The 26,118-nt window shown below is 48.4% G+C and overlaps 1 protein-coding gene across 1 annotated transcript in view; it reads left to right on the top strand.

Annotated features, from left to right (window-relative positions):
* Positions 1-253: 253 nt before the first annotated feature.
* Positions 254-26,118, top strand: part of SYT6 (synaptotagmin 6) — a 39,494-nt gene continuing 13,629 nt past the window's right edge. Inside the window, exons 1-3 of the mRNA XM_037410831.1 lie at positions 254-656; positions 21,294-21,630; positions 23,548-24,106. Coding sequence (XP_037266728.1) covers positions 503-656; positions 21,294-21,630; positions 23,548-24,106 — 1,050 coding nt within the window. The 5' untranslated portion in view covers positions 254-502. The remainder of the gene's footprint in view (positions 657-21,293; positions 21,631-23,547; positions 24,107-26,118) is intronic.

Raw genomic sequence — 26,118 nt, 5'->3', positions numbered from 1 at the left:
ATGGCAGCAGTCCTGTTTCTCCTGTCTGATGATGTGCCGTCCTCAGCCAGAAGATTTCAGCATTCACTTTATTTGCAAAATTGTGCTGGGGCTGGGATTTGAAACTCTGCACCTGGAGAATGGTGAAGGGGCAGCAATGAAATGGTTAAAAAATTATCTAGGCTGCAGCACGAAACTGAATTGGGTAGGAGGTTCTTCGCCTGGAACCCGCCTTGGCAGTAAACAGCTCTCTGATCTCAGAGGCAATAAGGCATCAGGAGCACTGGCAGGACTGCAGGAGGCTGGTTTCTGGAGGCTGACCGGAGACTCCCTGCTCTGGATGCCGAGGAGGGTTTGTAGAGCTGGACCACTGCCTGGCACAGGGTGTCCCTTAGGGTGCTGCCATGCCAGAGGGTGGAACCGGTGTGGATCTGTTAGTGTGACTGAAAAAACCCAAACCCTCTTTTCCTAGTTTGACTTTCTTAGACAGCAGAGGGGGATAGCGGAGAATGCAGTGTGGGAGATGAGTGGTACCAAGGATGACAGCCGTTGTCAGAAGGCAGTCCGCATTGTCACCGAGCTGTGCCAGAAGAAAAGCCTGCCTAGCTTGGACCTGGACACTTGCAGGGAATTCCTCCTGCTGCCTTCCGACCAGAGCCTGATTATCTCCGAGCCAGGTACAGTACTCTGGTCCTGCCTGCTCGAGTGGTGCTTGTGAGTGCCAGCAGCCAGAGGAAGGCAGGAGGACTCTCACAAGGGGAGGGCGATGTTTGCAACCCCCGTGCTAGACTTGGGGAGACTGGTCTCAGCACGCATCGCTGCGTGGCTGTTTTCCATTACACGTTCCACTGTCAAGTTTTGGGTGCAAGTACTGCCTCACCTGTTGAGGCGAAACGGTGTAGCCTGATGGGGGTCGCTGCACGGAGGGGACAGGGAGACTGTTACGTGATGGTGAGGACGTGGTTAATGAGATAAAGTCTCTGTGAAAGTTCCTTATTTAAAAAAAAAAAATGGACCCTTTGTCCTGTAGAAAAAAAGCAGTAAAATGCCTGTTTAAGTAACTGAGATGACAGGAACTGATCACCATTATCCCAGTTTGAGAAAAGGAGGGACTCGCATGGATTTTTGTCCATCAGTCAGGGATCTAAATGTACTTTCATGTATTGGTTTTACTTTCCCTAAGACCTGCCTGAAGCTGTTCCTTGCCAGCTTACAGAGCTAGGGAGACACGCTGGCATGGCAGTGATGAATCAAGAGCGAGCATACTGCTCTTGGAGCGAAGGAGCATTTCTTTGTTGCAAAGAGGTTGGTTTTCTGTGCACTTCTGCTCACGGCTTCATGTTCCAGAGAGGTTCTCTTCTGCTGTAACTTCAGAAGACATTGGCAGGGGGAGCTTACATCCCGGGCTCATACACCAAGGAGCAAAAACCAAAATCCTGAGCTTTTTAGCATTATTGATAACGTGCTGTAAGTTGTTTGCATATTAGAACATTTGCACAGAGTGCTTCTTTTAAGGTTTCTGTAGATAATGATCTACCAGCCCAGCCTGATTTTGCAGCATACATTTTCAGAAACTTTCCTCCTCTTCTTCCAAGGACGCCTGTGCATAGCCCAGGTAGAGGCAGTAGCCTGTCAATCCCTGTCCAAGTCTTTCTGTGCCATCATCCTTCAGTTTCTTCTGCCTCTCTCTGCTAGCATCTTGCACCGGGATGCGACTGGCACCCGGGGCATGCTGGCAGCTCTCTGGTTTCGCTGGTCTTCTGCCATCTGTCTGCTTCCACCACTGTTTTGCCAGTACGTCCAGCCTGACACCTTCCTTTCACATCCCACTCTACTTGTAACTTAGTTGTCATCTTAAAATGACTTATCCTTATACCTGCTTGTTCTGAAGGCCTCTTACCACCGCTGCTGGTACTGTCCCTATGTGGTGCATCCAGTGCAGCTCTTTCCTCTATAGCAAATAACTTGCTGCATTGCTTCGTAATTTTTTACCTTGGTACCAAAATCAATGTTTTCCTGACTGTGCAGCAGAAGTATCTGTACTGGCCTTGTTCTCTCCACCCTGATATGACTGATTCCCATTTGCTTGTGCAGCCTGTTCAGGACCTCATTTTCAGGTCACCATATGCCTTTAGCATCTCAAGTGTTTGTCTGCTCTGATCGCTGCTCTAAGTGTCAGCCTCTACCCCAGTGCCCCGAGCAAGTCACGCTGGGCTGGCTGGCTGCACCGGCTGCGTTAGCAGCTATCGCCGCTGTCTCTGCTCTGCACGGCTGGGCCCATTTTTATGTCTAGACAGCACAGACGACACGGCTGAGCCCAATGGATAGTAGTATTTCTCAAATGCCTGGCTGTAAAATTGCTCCAGCAAAGGAGAGAAATCTATTTGCATTAAGTGTTAACGAATCTAACAGCTACAGTGGTGAGATACCTTTCCTGTTAGTGTCTGGATGTTTATTTAGTTATCTGCACTTGTGCTTTGTCTGTTTCACACTGAAGACTTACGTTAAGCATATTTGCTGTCGGCTACCTGGGGTCCTATGAGCTGGCAAGTCCTTCCTCATAAGGATACACAAATAAAATGTGAGGCTGTGCACAGAGGAGCAGTGATACAGCCTCGAGACAGGCTGCTGTGCCAGTGCGGGCAGGAGGGTCAGCGGAGCCATGCAGCACCAGGACTGGGTCCTGCTGAGGTGGACCTGTGCTGGGCAGCACAGCCCTGGCCACTGGGCTACCAAGTTTGCTGGACTAAGATGGGGTCTATTTGGCACCATCATGTGAAAGCAATGGCTTCTCTGCTGGTTTGTCACCTCCTGGGTAAACCCATTAGCAAATGGCTGGATCAGCTTGGTTTGTCAAGTATCGCGATGAAGTCTGTGTCGTCCATGAGCAGGCAGATGAAAGCACTCCCAGGCCTGCTTCTGCACAGCTCTGCTTGCCGTTAAACCCTCAGGGGTGGTTTGTTTTTTACTGATGTTCCATATATTAATGGAGAGCAGTATCTTCTGAGGAGCTGTGGGGTTGCAAAGGAATTAGCCAGGTATTAGTAGCCCTCTTGACCTGCATCTGACAGTGGAAAAAAACTGTGACTATGGAAATATTAATGGATAGTTTATGTAAGAACATGCCAGAGTATGATTTTATGCAGTGATGATGGAGTTTTAACATTTTGGACTGAATGTGGAAGGTGCTACTGTGTGTGAAGCGGATGCTCCCCTACTCTCTGTAGCCCGGGTTATGTAACAGCTGATTCTCCTGCTTAAAGCAGTGAGAGAAATGGAGCTGCAGCATTTCCCCAGGATGCTGTACATTACTGTACATCCAACAAAGGAGCGTCGCAGGCTGCTGCTGCTGGATGGCTGCTGGCTAGTAATCCAGCAGCTAAGTATGTCAGAAAAATAAGGTATTTGGATGAAGAAGGTTTTGGTATCGATGCGTCAGTGGATATGCGAGCATGAGCTTTGCCTGCAGTTTGGCCTGTGGTGGTGCCAGGAACAGAACTGATCTCTTGGCTGTGGGCCCTGAGATCGAGCAAGATGCAGCATCTTTTTGTTGTGCCTCTCTAAAATCCTCCCCCGTAGCTCCCTCCATCTGATAGCTCTCTTCCCTGCCAGTCCTCAGCCATTGTGCAGCAATGCTGTGAGTGTGACTGTGTATGTGGGCATAAGCTCTAGACAGTGGAAATGCCTGTGATACAGGGACATTTACCACTGCGGTGATGTGCCTTAAATAAATGGATAAATCTTTCCTCTGCTCTGGAGGTGCAGTGAGTGCTCTAGGATATAGCTGAGAGAATTTGTGGACAAGCCTTACTGAAGTGCTAAGTACTCGGCTGGCGATGCAGGGGGTGCCAGACCCCACAGGATGGCTGCAAGCCACCCCACGTCACCCGGTCCCTCTGCCCCTGGGAGCAGAGCCGCTTGCTGGAAAGTAACAGGCGTCAGGGTCTTTGGGAAACAGGGTGCCAAATCCTGCTCCCCAGGGCTCGCTACAAGCTACTGCGGTGCAGTGAGCTCTTGCCTGACTGCTCCTGCCCAGGGTGCTCCCAGGGGCATGAAGCCTGTGGTCCTTGCTGCAGGCAGCTCAGCTCCAGCCTGCCAGCATCCCTGGGTACCAGGCATTGTGCCATGCCCTGGGCAGCTCTTGCCACCATGAAGTGTGCTGCATGCTTGTCTGCATGGGCAGGTTGTTGCTCAGTTTGGGCTGAATTGTGTTACTGACTCACTCCCAGCATTTGCCTGAACGAGGTCCCATCCCATGGGGCTGCGGTGCCAGGTCTGGCCCTGGACAGAGGCTGCCAGCCCATCCTGGGAGGTTGTGCCAAGCAGGGGATGGTACAGATGGTGGGAGCCTGACTCCACAGAGAGATTTAAAAACAAAATGATCATTCTGAAATGAGTGTGCAGAACTGCTGGGGTGTGACTGGAACCTGTGGCTTGTGATGCTTGCTGACCTTAAAGGACAGTACATGGATACAGGAGAAATTTTCACTAGGATCAGAGCACATCCAGGAGCAAACCCCCAGGTTTGATTCCTAGCTCCAGCACTACTCTGTCGGAACTTTCTTTAGATAACATAAGTGGGGGGGAGGGGTTTGCCTCAGTGTATTTTTTGTAAAAAGCTTCACTGCCCTGCAGAGTATGTACAGGATAGAATGGATGATGTGCAGAGGTGTTGCAGGCTTTACCCAGAGAGTTGCTATAGGATTGCATGCACAGCAGTCCCTGTTGGTCCCGGCACAGTTTGTGTCCCCTCCTCAAACCCTTCCTTATGCACTGATTCATCCCAGGAAAATGCTCTAGTGCTTTCCTAGTGCAGGGTGTGAAAGCTGAAGTAAGAGACAGAGAAAGGATAGCTGGGGAAGATGCAAAACCAGGAGAGACTTCACGGTATTTTCTGTTCCCTAGCACACTGTCAGCTGTCCTTCTGTGCTCTAATCCCACAATAATTCAGAGCACATGTAGAGTTTTGCCCTTTGTATGAACTGTTCTTTTTAAACTTCATGATACAGGCAGTACATCCTGTACAGCACTGAACACTCTCCTGGCACTTCGCAAATACTGTTAAAATGTTAAACCCCCAAGTGTTCTTGCTGCAGGCAGAAAAAGGAGTGAATTTTTGTGCAATAGAAGTTCTTTTCATTGCAGGAATGTTGATGCGGAAAGATCACTTTTATATGGAGAAATTGCACCTGGAGTATTTTTCTTGGAAAACAATTATTCCTCGATAGGATCATTTGACTAATGGGAAAATTAGTGACATGCCCATTCACTGATATGGCATGCCTACAGCCACTGCCTATGAAATATGGGCAAGTCTTGAATTTACTTACCAGCTGTAATAAGACACTTTTCTGAATCACTGGTCAAGTGCATTTTAAGTCAATACAACAGTAAATATGTTTAAAACCACCCAGGCAAAGCTAATATTAATCACTGAAGCTTATGCTTCCTGAGGCCAGGCATGTGAGGAGCAGCGCCTTGGGGCAAAGATCTTTCTTATCACGGAGTAATGCACTTGCAAAATGGATCTTGCCTTCCTCTGTGAGTCTCTGGTCCACCAGCAGGAAAAGAGCCAGCTAGAGCTGCATGCAGCAGATCTGCTCTTTAGCTCAAGTAAAACAGGTTTGTGCTCTGATGCTGTAGGTGTCGGGTTCAAACCTTGCTACCAGAGGAAGGTTTGCAAAACTGAATTAAAATAAGGTTAAAACCAGCAATGTACATCCAGGAAAAATGGATTATATAGCCATGTCTAGGGATATGTGTCTCTGCTCATGTATTGCGCGTGGATCTATGACTCTACAGCTGTCTCTGGCTATGCACTGTGATGGTCCCAGTAAATAAAATGCACCTATGGAGCTGTGTGTGTGGGGTGTGTTCAGGAGCTTTGCAAGTACCTCTCTGCATAGATGCAGGTTTGCATCTGCCTAATTGCTGTTGGTTGATTCATTCCTGAAGCAGTACAGGGAGGCTGATCATGTTTTAGGTTTTTTTGTGGACCTCGGAGCCTATTCCATTGCAGCTGCAGTAGCCTCATGCATAGTCAGGGATCAGCATCTGAAACTCCATAGAAACAGGCAGCCAGATTGCTGCTGGTGTTAATTGAGTGTGTGAGCAGGCTGAGGACAGTGACCAGGGGCTGAGCTGACGAGCAGTCACCTCTTGGGTAAGTCCACATTTCTGAAGTTACTTTGTTCGGGTTTTTGCCTTTTTTTTTTGTAATACGAAGCCTCTTTTCCTTAACTAACGTTTTGCTTCAGCCGTTTGTTGTTTGCTGTTGAAACATTTTCTTCTGCTTTCAGGATTGTCCCTACCTTTCACTGAAACCAAGCATGTGCTTTTAGCTGGTTCAAATCAGGGCATAGCCTGACTCTTATCTTCTCCATTGTTTTGTGGGATCCCTCAGAGAAGCTGGTGGATTTGTGTTTGCAGGTGTTTGTTGCTTGACATCTTTGCTTTGCTGAAGTCATACTAGTGTGATGTGCACAGACTGCTGCACATACCATGAATTCACTGATAGTCATATAGCTCCCATGTGTGCATCCATTGTTCAGAGAGGAAAACAGAACCATAACTGGATCTCACGTCTGATACAATTTTCCATTTCATTATCGTTTCAACTACCCTTGTTTTTCTTAACGGTTTCTTCTTCTTACTGTTCATTTCCCAGATACAATTGCATATTCTTCCTTAGGACCCCAGGTTTCCATGCCACGTTGGTCAGGCAGCTTTTTCTAGCTTTAAGATTTGTTATTTCTTTTTCAGAGATGAAAATGTGTTTTTTTTCTTCTTATCCTTATATTGTAAAATCAGGAAGCTTGTCTGTAACAGCCCTTATTGTTTCAATCCAGTGGGCTCACTAATGTAACAGTCACTTAGGCTGACAGTTGTTTGGGAGATGTGATTTGTCTCTCTGCTATGTATTGTCTTTAATTATACTTGTACATTGCAAAATGGCATCCTAGAGGGACAGAGAAGGGATATTAGGTGTGACTGTATGTTAACTGTATATTTTCCATGTCTGTGGAAAAAAGAAAGTTATCCTGCAGGGTGTCATGTATATAGTGAAACTGCAGATGCTAATTGAGGCTGCCTTTGTATTTAGTTCAGTTTGTTATGCTGTAGCAGGTTAGTGTTTGACAACATCACAGAAACTGTGCAGCGAAGGCTAAAGGCAGGATGCCAGAAGCTCACAAGCCCTTTCAAAACCATCATTAAGACATACAGTCCCAGAGTATTTGGTTCCATGGAATAATAATTGCCCAGAAATTCTAGCACACCAGTGTTTCTGTTAATGCATTACTCTGATTTTCTATGCACGTTTGTAACTGCTGCACAGAAACACATGTGCTCATGTAACAGCACAGTGTGAGATGAGTAGGGCGAGCACCCCCGTAAATGCATGCTTTCCATACGCAATACTTCATCATTCGGATAGCTGCGAGCATTGGCTCAGAGTTATTTGCTCAGTTCCAAATCCGGTCTCTGGTCAAAATGTTCATGCTAAAAGGGTTCTGAGCTGCATGGTTTGGAGTGATACAAGTCATTGACACGGGGGAAAAGGAATCCCAGAATCCATTTAATAAATCTGTAGGATCAGGCATTCCAGCCTACCCAGGGGGGTGCTGTGCAGTACATTTTAGGGGTTAAAGATCTCTGTCTGTTACAAGCTAATGGAAACAGCAGCAGCAGCTAATGACAAGAGCAGAGAGCCATTCAGGGAGGAAATTTCCTGATCATTCAGCAAAGCTTGAACAAAGAAATGCTCTTTTCATAACCACTGCATTTTAGTGCAGGGTCTCCACCGTACTGAGCAGCCGGTCCCATGCAGGTGGGCGGCTGGTGGATCCCCCCTAGCTGCTCTGCATCCCGCACAGAGCCCGCTTCAAACAACCACTGCCGTTTTGCCAGGCAGGTCAGACTGGTTTTTGTGTGCCAGGGGTTATCAGCGTGACAAGTTGAGAGAGAGAGAGAAAGAGGGCATGTCATGGGTTTATATGGTCATACTGGGTCTAGATGTCTTTAATGGGTGACCTGACCTCCCGAGGACATGGACCTGTACACCACCCAGTCTTTGCAGCAGCTGGAGCTGGGGGAGCTCTGGATGAATCCCGCATCTCTTGTGTTGCCTTTCCTGTGGGGCAGGTCCGGGCAATAAGGCTCTCCCAGCATGCTTTCATGTAATCAAGGGGGTCCCTTGCACTGGGGGGCCTTCTGCCCCTGGGACGGAGGGCACTCTGCCAAAGGGAAGCCTTTGTCCCCCACATGGGGCCTTCTGCCCTGTCTTGGCTGAGCTCTGCTTTTTCGGGCTCACAGGCTGTCCCCCCGCATGCCCCTGGATGGTGAGCTGGAGGCTGCCTGCACCCATGTGGGGGTGAGGACCAGCACTGGCGGCAGCGCCCATCCCTGCAGGGGTGCATGCTGGGATGGGGAGAGACCCTGCTTCTGCTTCTAGCCATGCTTTAGCTTCAGGTCTTTTCAAGGTGGCCTGAATCTAGGTCTTTTTCAACAAAAATGGAGTCAGAGCGAGCCACAGGGAAGCATTTCCCCAAAACTGAATCTCACTTTCGAAAGTGAAGGGCAGGGGGATGGCAGCAGTGTGGCAAGCCTGGACACCGACGTGCTGCTGACCCTGGCCTCTGATGTCTCACAACAGTTGCGGCTTTAACCACATTTTTGCAGCAAAATTTTAAGATCCAGGTCTTTGGTCACCTAAGGGAGATAGCGTGACAGTGAAAAGCTTTTGCTTGTTTCATTTGCATTGCATCTTGAAACACAATTGTATTTCTGCGTCCGTCCCAGAAGTGTCCATATTATAGGGTTTTGCACTCCACCCAGCTCTGCTCAGCTTCAGCAGGTCTGGATGAAGACCTCCCGTCCTGTGTGGAACAGCCTCAGAAAGGCCAAGCCCTGGTGCGTCTTCAGGGCTTGGCCCAGGACCTGCGTGTACGGGGTCACATCATGGGAGGAAGGTGATGCTCAGTGTCAGTTATCTAACCTCAGCCCAGGGACACCGCGTGTGTTCAGCGCTGCCGAGTTGTTTACAGATGTTGCTACAGCATATTGTGGTAAAGTATCGTGGGATTAGCACACAGCTATGCACTATAATTATATGCAGTATGGCTTACAACAGTTCGTTAGATTGTCATCAGTTAGGCATAGAGCAATGACAACTCTTGCTGTCTCATTTATAATACTCTAGAGAACAGCTGTTTAAGATGCAAAGCAACCTAAATCACTGGGGAATGTTTCCTTCAGTTTGGAACAATTGGGGTTTTTTGTTATTTTTTATCACTTTTGAGAACAGAAATGCTGCGTTCCCCTTCTGGTTGCACACGCCAGCAAAAATTTGAGTACCAAATGTGCCTCTGATGCAGCCTGGAGGGAAAGTGCAAATTGGCAGGCGGGTCAGTAACCATTGGACACCAACATACCTGGTCTTGAAGCCTTTGATCAGTCTTCTCCGGTCCAGCTGTTCTGCTGGGGCATGGCCATTTTAATGTGCATTAGTTATATTCTCTGGGTATTGGTATGGGCTTCTCTGCACTGTGTATGAAGCCCGTTGTCACTAATGGGCCAGGCAATGGTGGAAGGAGGGACTTTCATGGCCAGGTCCCAGCTGGGAGCCCAGGCTGAGGACAGGTTAGGGATTGTCGTTGGCAGAGCTAATTCCGAGGGGGGCGACACTGCCGGGGATGTCCCTGTGCTGATCTGGCCACCTGCTCCGCTCTGCCCAGCATGAGCTCTGCTGCCACGTCGGCTCTGCAGTGTGACCGACCCTTGCTCAGGGCCCCTGATTGCTTCTGCACGGTGTCCCCTGCAGCGTGCCGGAGCTGCGCCTGCCTCTGCATGGCTGGCCAGGGAGGAGAGAGCTGCAGCAGCTCCCGGCCCTGGGGACCACCCGCCATCAGAGACCTCCTCTGCCAAAGCTGTCTGTCCCTGGGCATCCTCTGCAGCTGCCCCGGGCTTGGCTCCCTTCCCACATGGGGGAGCATAAAGAGGAGGGAGGGGGGCTCCCCAGCTGTGCCGGGACCCTTTCGCAAAGAGCTGCTCCAGATGTTGCAGGGGCTTGTGCCACATGGGCAGTGTCACTGCTCTGCCTGTCACTTTTCTAAAAGCCCTGCAGCCAAGGTGATAGGCAGCACGTTAGTCCTGGCTCCAATACTGACCTTGGTGGTTTAATACATTTTGGCTGGATCTTCCCACATGGATTTGAGATTTTCCCGTTTCTAATCCATTTCCACGATCTGATCTGGGGTTTTAAAGACGTTCAGCTTATGTGGGCTTTCACTGAGCGACCCGTCACCTTCGATCTGAAGGATGGTGAGTAAGGGAAAGGAATGGGCTTTTTCTAAGCTCGAAACTCTGATTTTCTTTCCCCTGTAGAAGGTGGCACTGGATCCACAAGTCCTGTGGCTGGAAATAACTTTTTGTTTTGGCCTGTTGCCTCGAATATGTAAGCCAGGAAAAGGCTGTAGGCAGGAGGAGTGCCTGACCTGTGGTGGGTAGTAGGCAAAGCCCCTGGCCACAGTGGTGTGGCATTCCTGGTGTTCCCGGCACGCCCAGCTGTTCCTGGCGATGAACACCGGATTGCAGGCACCTGAGACTCCTTCAACCTGCTTGGTATTGTGGTTGCCACAGTCTAAATGAACAAAGAACCAGGTATATCGTGCCACGGCAATTCAGCAATTCCCGTGGCAATCCCTCTCACCCATAGTTGGCATTGCTGCTCAGCAGAGATTTCGCTGAGCTCTTGTTGTGGGGGCACGGTGTTTCATAGCTGTGTTTTGGCTGTCCAGAGCCTGATACGGTGGAGCCTTCTCCTGTATGTAGCAGGCATGCAGACATCTTTTGCTTGTCAGCTGTTCATGATCTTTCGCCTTTTTTGGGGGGCAATTAAATCTTTCTTCGTTCTGTTTCAGTGAGCAAAGCAGAAGCTCCAGGCTACCAAGGTCTTCTCCTACGTAGCATTCTTTTGCCTGGTGTATTACATATTTTCATATGTATATGGGTTTTTTCTTTTTTTTAATATATACATACATGTGTGTAAAGTACCTCATTGTTGACTCTGCACTTGAAAATCACCTTTGGGTGTTTCCCTCTGAATTACTGTTCAGATTTTCTTCTGCTCTTTTAAGCTCTGCCTGGGGGACTGGTGCACCTCCCTCTCCTGCATCTGAGTGCATTTACCGCCTGCTCCCTTGCTGATAAATGTTCCAACCCATAAACTGAAAAATGCCAGGTAGTAAAGGGTATGATAGCCTCTATTTCCCCCACCTTTCCCCTGTTTAATGCACTTGTGTGATCAGCTCTCCCAGACCATCAAGTGTGAAGGACCCTGGCAAGGGATGGGGTGCCCAGGTGCAGCAAAGATAAGGACAGCAAGCATTGCCCTCCCTGAGGGAGCGAGCAGCTCGCAGCCCTCCCACCGGCGCACCACCTTCCTCCAAGCCATCGCTGGAGCTTCAGCTGAAGCCTGGATATGTAAGCAAAAATAAGAACAACTCTCTTTTCTTCTTGCAGGCAGTGCACAAGGCAGTTAACTGCTCAGGGGGTGTCTCAGGACCCTGTCTTCTTGCAGCGATGGGCTGCCACAGTCTCCATCACGGCATGGGAAGGGTGGGTCACGTTTGCCTGCTGCACCCACGGCCGGGCTGCTCCTTGCTCCTGTGGCTGGAGTTGCTGGAATAGTTCTTTATTCCATGTGCAAATTTATTGTTTAAATGTTTTCTCCTTAATTATAATTTGAACCGGAGTTTATAAAATTTGTGAATTTGCAGGTACTGTCACTAACAAGCTGATAGCTGGTTTCCAGGACAACAAATTACTCAACTGTTAAAGGAACAAAACTTTGCCTGAAGTTGTCCGTGTCTCATGTTCTAGTTATCCTCCCAGCTACAGAGCCGCGTCCCCTGAAAAATTACAGTAAACGGTGAAAAATCCCTGGCTTTGCTTAACCGAGGAAGTTTTGTCTGGACAGGAGTTATGAGGTTGCTGTTGGCACTTGGACCATAGATCATAGTTGCTTTAAACACTGGATCCCTGCAAGGTCTCCTTATGAAGCAAGTTTCTTCATACTTAACATGCAATAATGAGATGGTTTGAATTTTATACTCTTATATAATTACTCTCAAAATAGCTTCTGATTCATCCTTCCCTTTGAAGCTTATAGTTTGCATTCCAATAAGCTCTTCCATGGCAGGAACCCTGTGGTAGTGGCAAATTAATTTTTAAGAAGTTTTCTTTCTATCTAGCTGATAGAAATGCCACTTTGGGCATTCATGTCTCTGTCTTCTTGTAATCCGCTACATAGCTGGGTGCGCACAGCAGACGAGGAGCCTCTGTCTGGGTTCCTGTGGAGCCCGTGCTTGCAGGAGGCTGGTGGGAGCTGATAGCACAAGATGCAGTGTCCAAGGGCTGAGGAAGCATGTGAGCAGGGTAAACCTCCTTTGAGCTTCATGCGGGAGGAAGGCTGAGTTTGCAGAGCTTCCAAGAGGGCAGTTCAGAGACTCTGTGACTGTCTCAGAACATCTGCAGCGTTCGTCTCATGAGGATTTCCACCCCTCTGCTGAGTTGTGAGAGGAGTTTGCCATTGAGCTACGTATGACGAACAGTGTGTGAAAGCGCTGTTCATCTATGAAAACTCTTCCTGCTTTCACAGCGTTTTCAGTTTGCTTTCATTGCACTGTCTTCTGTGGGATTGCTTGTGGCTGACATAGCGTAACAAAACAAGATACGGGCATGCTTCACAGCAAAAACCAGCTGGAGCCAGTGCTTGCCTTCACCTAGAGAAACTGTAAAGCATGCCAGGGTCAAGGGAGTGTGCACAGTGCAGGGATCTCTCATGGTCTCTGCAGATGTTTTGTACCATTGTGGTGCACTGGGCAGTTGAGAGGAATCATCAGTGAATTTTTACTTACATTACGAAGAGGCAAAACCACCCCGCTATCTTTCTTTCTGGATAGGTCGTGGTATCAAATATTTCTGTGACTTCGTTTTCCTCTCCCATCCTCTAAGGATGTGGCACTCTCCTTGACTGGGAAACACTGCTGTCCCCCTGCAAGGAAACCTGACAAGCAGCCAGGGTCTGGGCAGGGAGTCAGTAGGAGCAGGCAGAGCCAGAAGTGACAGCTAAGACTTGCTTCTGTTGCTTGGGTCACTCCCTGGATAGGAGCGATTTGGAGGCTCTAAGAACATGGGCTTATAACCCGTGGACCTGCGGGTGACAGATACCCTGGTGCTCCCTGGTCTTGCTGCCTGACTCGCTGCTGTGCGAGGGCTGCTCTGCAATCCATATCGCCACCTGCAGCATGAAATAACGTCTGAGGGACAATGGAAGCTCTGCTCAATCCGTAATTGTTTTCTGACCTGGTCCTTTAACATCTGCTGAGAACTTGATGAAATACTTCCACCTCACTAACGACCCACACCTCCCTGATCTTGTTTGAGCAGCAGTCCCTGCTGCAGTGCTTCACAACGCATCCAGCTCCTGTGCTGCTGCTTGTGAAAAGCAATTTGACTGCAGTTAGACTTCGAAGTGACAGCTGCTAATGACTTGTCTAGCTCAAGAATATTTCACGATATACTCCTCCTAGCTGCACAGAGAGCACCACCAGCAAATCAAGAAGAGAGGTGTTGCTGAAGTTTCAAATGACAACCAAATGGCAGCGAGTTGGCCTGGAGGTGTGACACTGGAGACACCAGCAGAGGACTGGCACGCTGGGCATAATCCCAGCAAACAGAGGCAATTAGTAAGCAGGCTTGCAATGCTTCCCTCTTGCAGCCATGTTCTCTGCAGCCCTTAGCTGCAGGCTTGGTGAGATATTGCTGCTTGCTGAAGCTGCACTGGGTGACACGGACAATCTGATCTTTATCATTTGCTCTGTTCCCATTCCCAGCTGTGGCATGTGTGAGGAGGGGATGAGGAGCTGGCTGAGAACCACACGCTGCTGCACTGCAGCTCACCTCTCATCCAACACAGCATTTCACAATTTAGAAGACATCCAGTTTCCTTTTCAAAATTCCTGTTGCAAAGTGCTCTGCCTGCTGCTGCAGCCCTGGCATCTCGCAGAGTTTGCTCGGAGCTATATTCCCATAGGGGCAGTTCCCGCGATCTGCCAGGTTTGGGTTTGGGTTGTGGTGCTGCTGGATGCTGTGCTGCTGTGTTGGTTTAGCATTCGGTTTCTGTTCCATCCAGTCCCTGCTCCTTCCTCTGTGAAGCTTCAGAGCTGAATAGCACGGCTAAATAAAGGTGACTACAGCTAGGATTTAATGGAAACCTCTTCCTCTTCCCCTGATGTTGTCCTGTGCTCTCCCCTGCCCCCACCTTGGGCATCTGAGATTCACCAGTTTCTCATGCCCAATTTCCAGCTCTCAGCTAATCAGACTTATGTTGCTGATGCTTCTTAACTGACAGAAAATTAAATCAGTAGTTGGTGGGTGCCTCATGTGGCTCTTTGTAGCCCCAGAGCTGCCTGTCTTCTCCTCCAGCAATAACTCTCGTAGTAATCCATCATTTGAATGTGTGATCTCTACAAAGCCCTACAGAAACAGAACAATATATTCTCACAGGCACTGTTGCAACAGAAAAACATAGCAAAAATGGACAGAGAAGCCTGGAAATATCTCCTGGCGTGGTATGAGCAATGGTTGATACATTACACTGGAAAACCAGTCCCGCAGCCAGTATCAGCAAGGTTAAGGTATGTCACCATCACCCCGTGCCTCTGGGCTCTGCCATCTCCTCTAACTGCTCTTCCAGGAACATTAGCTCTGGCAAGACGTTACATGCTCTGAGTCATGGCTCAGAATAGCTGGGGGCTGAAGGAAGCCTAGTGGGGAACAAACCAGCCAGAGCTCTCCCTGGAGCTAAGTTTTTCCAGTGACCACCGGGAAGCTTCCCAGTAAAAGCCCCTCGCAGGGAAGATGTCCATCTGCTCTTGGCAGGATCAGGTTCAAGGCTTTGTCCGGCTCTGCGTGTGATGGCGGAGCTGTGGGACCCAACGTGCCGTGGTGGTGGTGCTGCCAGCACCCCACCTCAGCACCAAGTCAGGGCAAGGTGCCCGCACTGCTTTGGTGCTTCGGGTGCTCTAGGGTCTGCAGAAACGCATCTGCCCTCTTGCAGGAGCCGAGGGGCTTAGGAAGGGGACCACCAGGTGGTCCTGGTGGCTGGTGTCCACTGCAGCCCAGGCCCCCCAGCATAAGCCTGGCCCACACTGGGCCGCAGCCTATAGTATTTAATTTTTTCAACCCCCTTGAACTTCCACTTCTGGTATTCAAGGTTTAAATCCAACAGGTAGCAGGAATGACTAATAGGTGCTGGAAGCACTGAGAGAGCAATGAAACATATTTTGTTTTCTCTATGGGCAGTGGGTGGAAGGAAAGCTAAATTATGTCTTCAAGATATTAAATATAACTCTTCACATTAAACTCAGAGTTATCCATGAATCTTTTTAATGATAGTGTGAGCTACTTAACAGTAATAAAAGTCAATGTTGCCATAATTAGACCAGTATTGTCTTGCAGTTAACAGACTGTTGTAATCATGGCTTTGTCATATCATTAATCCTTTTCTGTTTGGACTTTGCTAATTATCCCCTTTGGTAACTCAGTTTGGGTATTATGAAGTCATCAGGGACATAAAGCTGAAAGGTAGTTCCACCGTATTCTCTTAATTACTTCCCATCCAAGATGAAACAAAATGGGTAGTTGTGCTGATGAGCTGCTTTCTGAGGGCTGGGCACCAGAGCAGGGGAGGGGCTGGATAAACCAAGAAATGACCCCCCTTTCCCAAATTTGCTTTCAGCTTTGCAGTTTTAAATCACTCCACTGTCCCCTTGTCCTGCCCTGGGCCATCTCATCTTTTATTTGAAAGGCAGTAGAAAGTAGTGACCTTCTCAGAATTTGTATTGCTTTGAGCCATTCTGTGAGTTTTTTGTAAGACTCAATAGCAAGGTTTCTAGAAGTTACAAAAACACTAAAAACACAAACCAAGAAGTCAAATCAAAAGAGAAACAAGATAATTTGCTGGTAAAGTTGATGGGTTTCAGATCATCTCCTTTGTGCTCTTGGCGTCACCATTGCTTGCTGTCGACTTCAGGTCTTTTCTGCAGTGAGATTGTTCTGTCAAAGAGCATTTTGCTCCTTGGGTCCTCCACCAAACATTCACAGTCCTGAAATGTGTTTCTGTTTAAATTCTTGAATATGATCTGGTGTCTCAGATTGCCACTGACTTGGGGTGTCCCTGCATGTCCACGTTGTCTTGCTGGGCTTGCCACTGCTCCTGATGGCTCCGGGAGACCGGTGCTGCCCTTTGCCATGGCAAAGGGGCAACCCTGGGCCCCACAGCTCCTAAGCATCACCCAGCCAGCTTCTCGCCGCCCTCAGCCCCAATTCCTTCGTCCATACCTAACTGCTCCTGCTGCAAGAAAACCAAAGCACAGTGTTGGTTTTGTAACAACTCAGCCAAAGCTGTTGATGCAGTCTCTGAAGTCTCCGATTCATTTTTTTCCCTTATGCCAGACTGCAGGTGTGGGAGATCAGTGTCTCCGTTGACTCAGTTTTGACATTTAATGGTACCTCCTATTGCATAAGTGATGATAAATGATCATTTATCATGAGCATTTCAGGTATGGCTTGCTTTCTCCTGTTTGCCAAAGGAAAGCACAGCAAAGACCATGGTCTGTGGGCCTTCCTGTGCGTATGTTTGTGTCTCTCCTGGTGGCAAGTGGCTTTCTGGTTTAGAAAGCTCTGTTTCTCTCTCCATCGACTGCTGTGATGGGGAATCTGTGGCACAACTCATCAAAAGTTCATTCCTGGCTGAGAGGAGCCTATTGCTGGTTCTCCTGGCAGGGAAAAGCTTTTGGTGAAGGTCTCTGCTTTGCAGCGAAGGGCCAGGGCTGCTAGTGGTGGCTGTCAGTGGTCATTGTTGGGGCGCTGCTGGGGGATGTGATGGTGCTCTGTGTCTGCCTCAGTTCAGGTGCAGATGGAAACATAGGAGGTCACAAATTCACAATTTCTCTTTTGTTTTACATACCGTGCTAAACCTCTTCCTCAGAAAGACCTTCTGAAGTGAGGCAGACCATCCCTGAAGGAGCTGTCTGCATTCCACTCGGTAAATGACTTATGCTAAGTGTATCAGCTTGTGCAGGTAAATGTTGATGTCCGGTCCATGTCTTTGCTGTTGCTTGTTCTCCCCTCCCTCCTTGTTAGTCATGCGAGAGCTTTGTCATTGCTGCTTTGTAGCAGTTTCCAGCTGAGGGTTCCTTCGGGAAACAGCTCAGTGCTCCCAGGGGGGTGCAAGACTGGAAAATAGCCATATTAATTTGTATTCCACCTCCTCCTTTTAAGCTTTATCCTTCCAAATTACAAGTTGCAACAAAATCCGTTTTCCAGCATGGCAGTTTCTCCCGAGTCTCTCGTGGGACCTGGGCTAGGATGAGGTCCCAGCACCGAGTCAGAGAGGAGCAGGGTGGGGAATGGCTGAAGCTGCTCTGCACTCCTATGGCCTCGCTCCCCTGGTGACAGGGCAACAAACAACTCGCTGTTATTTTCTTAGAGAACGGAACAGAAAGAGAGTCCTTGTACTTTTCCTCAGACGGGCTGTTTCCCAGCCTGCCGGGGCCGGTGGCACCGTGCGCAGGGGGGGCGGCCGGCGGGCTGGCTGGGCACGAGTGCTGGTGAAGCCAGAGTCAGCTGCGGCCCTGCGGTACTGCCGCCTGCGCTGCCCTCCTCACTCTCCACCCGGGCAGCCTCGGCTCCAGGCGTTGCGTGTGGTGGGACAATATAAACCCACAAGTTGAGGTGCCCTTTGGGTTTGTTCTGCCTCTGGCGAAGCCTTTGGGGACGGGGCCTTACCTCCGTCTGTGCCAGCAATATCCAAGCAACCTTGGCCCTGGGGTATCTTCTGTTAGACGAGGAGTTACCTTGGTTTTACAGTTTCTTGTAAGTTGAAGGACATTTAAAGCGTAACATTTCGAATGCTAGGAATGTTTTTAAAAAGTAACTGGTATTTTCAAATTCATAAGAGAAAACTCATTAAATCAATTAAGGTCAGCTCTGTCCAACTGATATTTAAATTTAATAAGTCACGAAAATTCTTGGGGAATTCAATGTCATCTTCAGAGAAACCAATATCCTTCTCAGGCAGATGCTTAAAAAATGTCTGTAAAATCCTGATCCTTTCTACTTGTACTTTATGTGAGCTGTCAGAGGAAAGAGTAGGAGGTCATGCATAAAAGTATCTGTGAATCCTGTCAAATACATTACGAATGCCAGCTCAGCAAGAAGTGACATGAACTAAGATCTTTCTCAACCTGGCAATAGGTTTTCGGGGGGATAACCGATTATTTCTGATCTTTTCTGTTAATGAGTCTGGTGTGCTGGCAGTCATGCATGCTACATCACTTCTCAGAACAGGCAGAAGTAGCTTAACAGAAACTTCTGCCACAGAACAGCTCCCAGCAGCGATGGGTTCTGCATTGCCACTGTTTCCTTTGCAACAACACAGACATATTTGCCAAAAGTCCGGGTTCTTGTTTCCTTGTGAAACCGTTTGACGGAGTTTCCTGGGCACAATTCCAACACTTAACTGAAGGTATGGGAAAGTGGTACCTCTGTGCGCTCCACTGCAGTGAGGATACATTTAGCCAAATCTCTGAGGAAGCTCCACCACTGACTTGTACAAAGCAATCCCATTTATTATTGAGTAAGATGGGGCCTATTTATTCACCCCAGTAGTGATTTGTAGTTCCACCTTGGAGCTGCAGCAGAAAATAAATGGTGCAGTCTGACCTGTACAGGGGGCTGGAGAGGGAGAGGAAAAGCTGCAAAAACCTGTGGATGGCTTCTCTTCTTCCCTTCTGTACCTGTGGGCAGCCTCCAGCCCTTCCTTTCGAGTTGGAGAAACTGAGGGCAGTCAGGAAGCTTTTACCTCAAGCTCTTAGTGAATTTGCTAAGCTAGGTAATTTTGTGGAAAAACACTGCTTTTCCTCTGGGATATCCAAAACAACATATGGTTTCCCAGGTGTTCAGCAGAACTGTTCTGGTGTAGATGTGGCAATTTGCATCTGGTGCTTCCTTGAGATTTCACTTATAAGAACTGATGTGAAAATCCTAAATATATAGTTACTGTTGTATTCCCAGCTAGCATGTTAGCAAAGTTTGACGGTATAAATGGGTTCCTGAATACTTTGCTGTTACGATTCATCAATGGTGGTTGGGGTTTTGTTAAGTTTCTCAAGAATTTTTTAATTCAGCTGTTTTGTCAAGGTAAAAATTTAATCTTTCCTCTCACATTTCCTCACACAGATTTTTCTCAGCCTCAAATATTAAATGTCTTATTACAGCTGTACGAAAGTAAACTATATCAACCAAAGGAAACAGAAGGTATTCTGGCTTCTGTTTAAGGTAAAGCATATGTGGGGGATCACACTGACAGCAGCTATGAGGACGCACAGGTGCGAGTTTCCCAGTTTATCTCCTAAGAGCTAAACTTCCTGGTAAAGGTGGATTTTGTGGGAGATGGTTGTTTTAAATGCAGTTTTTGAGTGAGTCTAGCATTTCTTAGCACTCATGGAGGCGAGGAGGTGTTTTCTGTAAGTACATTTACACACAATCTAGAGAGGTGCTGTCAGCTCATGTGGACAAAATCCATACCCGCAGCCATGAACTTCACTTTGAAGCAGCTTTGCCAAAGGGCGGGCTGGCGTGGCCGTGCGGAGGGAGGCCGTGCAGGCCCCAGGAGCAGGAGCAGACCTGGCTGCGGGGATGCTATCCCACGCCTCCCAGCCGGCATGGGCTGCGTGCTGAGGAGCAGGGCTCAGCCCCGTTTAGGAGCCAGCCCTGTGCTGCAGGTGTCCTGCGAGTCCCCAGCCACACATGAAGCACTTGCTTTCCAGCAGCTACACCTGGTCCTGCCTCCCTTTGGTTAATTTTACAAGAGGCTTACTCACTGGGAGTCACTTTAGCTGTGACTCCTTACACAAGTCTGAAATACGCAAGGCACGAGCCCTGATCCTCTGCTCTCGGGTAGGGGATTAAGGAGCTGCTGCCTGTTTCATGTGACAACACAACATGTTTATGGTCCAAGCATACACGTAAACGCAGGCAAGTGAGCGGCGATGGTTATCCTGCATAAACTTTTGGAGTGTTGGATAGTTTTTTGCCTGTCATTCTGTCCTGGCTTGCACTTAGGTAATTTAAGGAGTATGGCTTTACAGGGCACTGCAAGGAAAACAGCAGGCAATCAAAGAATTGCCTGTGAACTTAGCAATCTGTGATGGCAGGCTTAACTCCAGAGCAAAACCTGCCTTCATCTTCTGGGACAGGATTTCTTTGTGATTCTGAACTCTTGGTATTTTAGTTTGGGTGGGAATCTGGGAATTAATACACTGTAAGAAAGGAACTAAAAAGAGCTAATGTTTTTTCTTTTTGAAGTGCTGTGAATCATTTCACAGTCTAGATCGTGTGTGTGTATATATATAAATATACACGCATCTATATATATGTCTCTATATCTATATATATCTCTCTTCCTTTTTTCCTGATCCTTCAGCCGTAGGTATGGGAGCTCTTTCCTCTCCAGAAAAAGATTGAAATATGCTGAAAAACATAGCTTATGAGGCAAAAGTGACTCAGAGAATCAGAGAACATACACAGCTTCTGTGCTATTCAGAATAACGAATAATGTGTAGTACTTTCTGTACAGCCTTTTTCTATATTTAGTTTCACTGCATCATCAGCTTGTGATATTTTTTTTTTTTTTGTATTGGTGTTTACTTTTTGTTCCCTATGGGCACATCTGGACAAGATGTGAGCTTGGGTAGCACAACAACAATCTGCTTCCAGGATCATGGTAGATAGATTATTTATTTTTTAATATGCAGTGTCTGAACACCTGTGGTATGAAGCAAAAAAGTAGTTTCTGTCAGTACTGGAGCTTGTTTCTATCATACAGTTCTGCAATTCTTCTCAATTTCAGACTCAGCAGCTTGCCAATGCCACAAAACAAATCAAGGATGATATTTTATAGCCAGTCTAAGCATCACAGTGTAAAACTTCATAGCTCTGGCCATCTGGAGACATGCATTTCTACCCAGATGTGTCTGGGGCAGGAAGTGGTCCTGAATCTGTCAGGGGATGCTCACTCAAGTTTGAGTCTTGCTTGCAGAACTTGCTAGGAGTTCTCCTTTAGTCATGATTTAAGTCAGTTTGGACCATTTCTTCCCTTTACTTATGGTTTTCTCTATCTTTCTTTTCTTTTCTCCTTTTCTGTTCCCACCCCCTCCCTATCGCTGTCACCTTCTCTGCCCCTGTAGAGCTCTCCGTCAGCCTCCTTGCAGTGATAGTTATTGTGTGTGGACTGGCCCTGGTGGCACTTTTTCTGTTTCTCTTTTGGAAGCTGTGCTGGGTTCCCTGGAGGAACAAGGCCATTCCTTCTAACCTGGCCGTCTTGCAGAGCGAGGCAGGCTGCAATAAGGAGAACATGGCAGACAAGCTCAAGGACACGGGTGCCCTAAGTTTCCTGGAGGCAGCAGTGAAGATCAGCCACACATCACCAGACATCCCGGCGGAGGTCCAGATGTCCATGAAAGATCACATCATGCGCCGCACGCGGATCCAGAGGCAGACAACGGAGCCTGCATCTTCTACCAGGTGAGCAGGAGCGAGGCCATGCTCCGCCAGGATGCTGTGCCCTGCACCGGCTGGCAGGGTGGGAGCAGCGCTTAACGCAGCCTCAGGTTCAGATACCCTTGCTGTCTGTATTCGGTGTCTTTGCTAAAGAAAGCACTCCCACCTCCGTGCTGGGTTACTTTCCAGAGACTGGTCATTAACCAATTAATGTGTTAAGACTGGCTTACTGTGGGCGCTTTTAAAAAAATTAAGGATTCAAGGCCTATTACTGTGACTTGACCTCATTGTGTCAAGGCATCAGTATGCTTTGGCCACTTTATTTTTGTACCAACATGAAAGGCAGGCTGAAGTATCAATGATGGTATGCTGTCAGCCAGAATTAGACCTTTCTGCCCTCTCTTGTTGTTGTGGCTCCTAGCAGAAACAATTAGATAAGCAGAATTGACGTCTCGCTCACTGCACAAGCTTAGAACCAGCTGCGCTCCGCACTGGTGCTTCGTGCGTGTCTCTGTCTCAGCCAGGGACAGAGATGTCAACATCATACTCAGTAAATTGGGGAAAGGCTGTACGAACCCCGGGACACCTTCTCTGCAAGAATACTGAGAAATATGGTACCTCTTCCTTGACACAGAATGCCGTGAAACTGGGACGGGAAAGGGTGATGGCAGGGGCCTGGCTGCACCCCAGCACTTCTGCTTGCTTTGCTGGCCCTGCCCATGATGTGCACGAGAGTGCAACTGTGAAAACAGACATTGGTAGGAAAACTGGCTGCAGCATTCCAGAATTAATAAGGCACCGATCACAGCCTTCTGTTGGAAGAAGCCAGAGTTAAAAGCAGCATGGTGCCACCCACAATTGTGCCATATACTCTGATTTAACTGCAGTGCTTTGTGGAGAGCTGATTGCCTCTTGGCCACGCACAAGCTCATTCTGCTTTTATTACACCTTTCTGATGGAGGAGAGAACAAAAGCTCAGCCTGTCTGAATTAGGAGAAATAAAGGGGGATTTGGTTGCATGTGGGAAAGTTTCAAACTCACTTTCTCAAGCAAAAGAGCCCAGCATGAACCACGTTCAGGCAGCCAGGTCCAGGGACACGAGGGAACAGCCTCAGCGGTTTGGGACCTCTGACTCATAGCCCAGGCCAAAATGCCTTTGAGGAGTGAGGTCTCTGAGCACCACACGTCACCTAAAGCTAATGCTCTGGCTGTACAAGTTCATAGTACGGTTAAATAACTCCATATACTGCTCTTGGAAACGCCAGATAATCTGAAATAATGCCCCGAGCCTGCAGAAGGGTTTTATGCTTTGCTGAGGTAAAGCTTTGCTTACAGTTTCCCTTGTGCCAAAGGGGAGCCCAAGGCAGGAGGCGGCTTCCTGATGAGGCTGTGTGGTCCCCCTGCCAAGAATTATTTATCAGTTTCTGAAGAGAGTCTGCTGGAGACATTTGGAGGCAGCAATACCCAGAATAAAACCTAACTCTGTGATCTGGTTGTGGTTCTCTCACTTTAAAAGGGTTTCCCCCCCCCCCCCTTTTTTTTTTTTTTTTTTTGAGGGAAACTTAGTCCCAGTATCTTGGAAGTGTAAGGACTGAGGGTGGAGAAGAGTCTCCGCACTGGGTTGTCTGTGGCTTGGCTAAGGAGTTGTTTGGTCTTGTATATTTAGGTGTGGACTGTTACTTGTGCAACAGGTGAAAAAATGCAGCTTGCTGCAAACACTCCAGAAGTTAGGAAATTTGCTGGATCGGTTCCTTTTGACCACTGGAGGTGTTCCCTTGAGTGTTCATTTCCATCACATACCCAGTTTCTATACAGAGATCAGGAGCGCCTATTGCACTCATTCTTGTGCTCTCCCTGCTTTCCTAGCATTAGTAGTCCAGGGGAGAAAAAGGATAGAAATGTCCTTGGAAAACCATACAGCTGCTGTTTTTCCTCCTGCAGGCACATCTCCTTCAAAAGGCACCTTCCTCGGCAAATGCACGTATCCAGCATGGACTACGGCATGGACCCGCCAGCTGTGGCTGAGCAGCCGACCAGCATCGGTCGCATTAAGCCCGAACTCTATAAGCAAAAATCTTTTGACTCTGAGGACCCCAAAAAAGAAGTAGCAAAAACTTGTGGGAAAATTAACTTCACTCTCAAGTATGACTATGAGAACGAGACGCTGACTGTCCGAATTCTCAGGGCTTTTGACTTGCCAGCCAAAGACTTCTGCGGCAGCTCAGATCCCTATGTGAAGATCTACCTCCTGCCTGACAGAAAGCGCAAGTTCCAGACACGAGTCCACAGGAAGACTCTGAATCCCACCTTCGATGAGTCCTTCCACTTCCCTGTGCCCCATGAGGAGCTGGCAAGCAGGAAGCTCCACCTGAGCGTCTTTGACTTTGACAGGTTCTCCAGACACGACATGATAGGAGAAGTTATCTTGGAGAACCTGTTTGAGGCCTCAGACCTTTCCCGGGAGACTTCCATCTGGAAGGACATTCAGTATGCAACGACGGTGAGTATCTGCTTCGGAGGGCCATCCCTGCCCTGGGAGTGCCGGCAGCGTGGTGCCGTGGCGTGGCCATAGTACCGTGCGTGCAGAGGACGGGTACTGAGAGTGTGGTGAGCGGTGCCAGGACAGGTTGGTATTCTTTTTTTGGCTGGACTGCCTAAAGGGGTAAGTCCCGCACAACAGGCATCCGACAGGTTTATTGCCTCTGGGCAGATGGTACCATTAGCCCTGGGGACCTATGGCCATCGTGAAGGCTGCTGTACTCAGAAGCCTGTCAGCTTCACCTGAATCCCCATTTACTGGAATTTCTTCTCCTTACTCAGTGAGGGAATTTCATCCCCTTGCTGTTATCTCACCCACAGCGAGTCTCACTGGTAACAGGTTTGCTAAAAAACAACTGAGGGGTCCAGTATGTTCCCTGGCTGGCCTCCCACTGGCACATGAAGGGTCTCAGGTTCTGGCTCCCTGCCACGTGCACATGATAACAGTAAGAAATAGCTCAGGGGGCCACTACCAACCCCTCGGTGGTACTGGGCTTTGATGTACTTGAGAGTGTTGTCCGGTTCGTGGCTGGCAACTCTTCCAGAGCTTGATGTGGGTCTTTTAGTAGTTCTGTTGAAATCCCTCTGAAAGCGAAGCCAAGTGTCAGAGAAGGAAAAGTCCCAGCCACCTTCAGAGTGGCAGGGAGTTGGCAGGAGAAGCCACCTCCTCACATTGATCGCTGAGAAGCAATGACATTAACCTGTACATAATAGCTCTCCGCTCTTCCACTGTCCTCCCAGGAGGGCCTGGCTGGTTCTAAGGGCAAATAAATGATTGAACTGCTTTGCAGTTGAACCCAAACTTAGTTGTTTTCTTTGTCATTTCATATTGTTATTTCTGAAACTGGGATGTGAAGTGTCCTTCACCTCTGTGGCTGAAAGCACAGGCCCTGTCAAATCCTTCCTAGTGATTGGCATAAGCCCATGACTTGCAAAAATCTGTTCTGCAGTGTAGCTCATCTCATCCTTTTGCTCTCCTGCTTTCTGTATGGGGGAATGAACTGTCAAACATAAATATTTATTGCATTGTGGTCAGCAGTATCAGAAGACATTCGCTTTGTAACTCTCCGCAGCTTTCTTCTCAGTACCACGTTCCTTAGCAGTTATATACTTTGGTCATTACTATTAGTGCTTGTTCTTTCATTGTAGCGTGTTTGTAACAGTCTAAAAGAACTGTGAGGTCTGATACACGTGCCACAGCTGGGACTGGGTGCGGGAGCTCAGCGCCTGGGCACGGTGGGGAACATGGTGCGCGCGCAGCGTTTGGCCCTGGTAGGCAGCTCTCAGTCTAGCAGCTGCCCTGGCAGGGTGCAGAGAGTGGCCGTCATGCTTCTGCGGCTGTGCAGGTTTTACTGTGCTGGTCTAAGGACACCGAGGTGTGTGTGGTGCCTGCCAAGTGCCCCAGGGCACTGCTGGGAGCACGCTGCGAGCTGCACCTGTGTTGCCTTTTGAGCATCTTGCCTGCAAGTGAGGTGGGAGGGAGGCACAGGATCAATCACAAGGAAAGTCAATGGTATTAGTTAGCAGGGTGTTTACAGCTCTTGGCTTTCCGTCCACAAATAGCCACATCTGTTATGATTAATGGATAGTAATGAAAGGAAAAATGCTGGCGAAGAGGCAAGCAGGCATCAGGCACATCCATTTGCCTGGCAAAGGTTTTACTAGGAGAAAAACAAGGTGCATCACACATGCAGATGCCTCTTGGAGGCATCTACCTGTTTGTATCTGCTCTGGCTCTGAGACTCAGCTTGCTGTCAGCTCTGCCAGGTGGGCTGTGATGTGCCGTGGTGCTGAATCCTGCTGTGGAGCCACTTGTGCGGTGGCAGGGAGTTACCATTTTCCTTGCTATAATGTCAGCACACAGTGTGGTGAACCTCAAGAGTTCAGAGGGAAAAGACCTGTGGGTGGAAGTGGACCCGGGAAGGGTAGCACTTGGTCTCACTAGAGGAAAAGCACATAAAACATGAAGCTGTA

This window comes from Falco rusticolus, chromosome 17, assembly GCF_015220075.1.
Source record: "Falco rusticolus isolate bFalRus1 chromosome 17, bFalRus1.pri, whole genome shotgun sequence".
Taxonomy (NCBI): Eukaryota; Metazoa; Chordata; class Aves; order Falconiformes; family Falconidae; genus Falco; species Falco rusticolus.
This window is presented reverse-complemented; position numbering and strand designations above follow the sequence as displayed.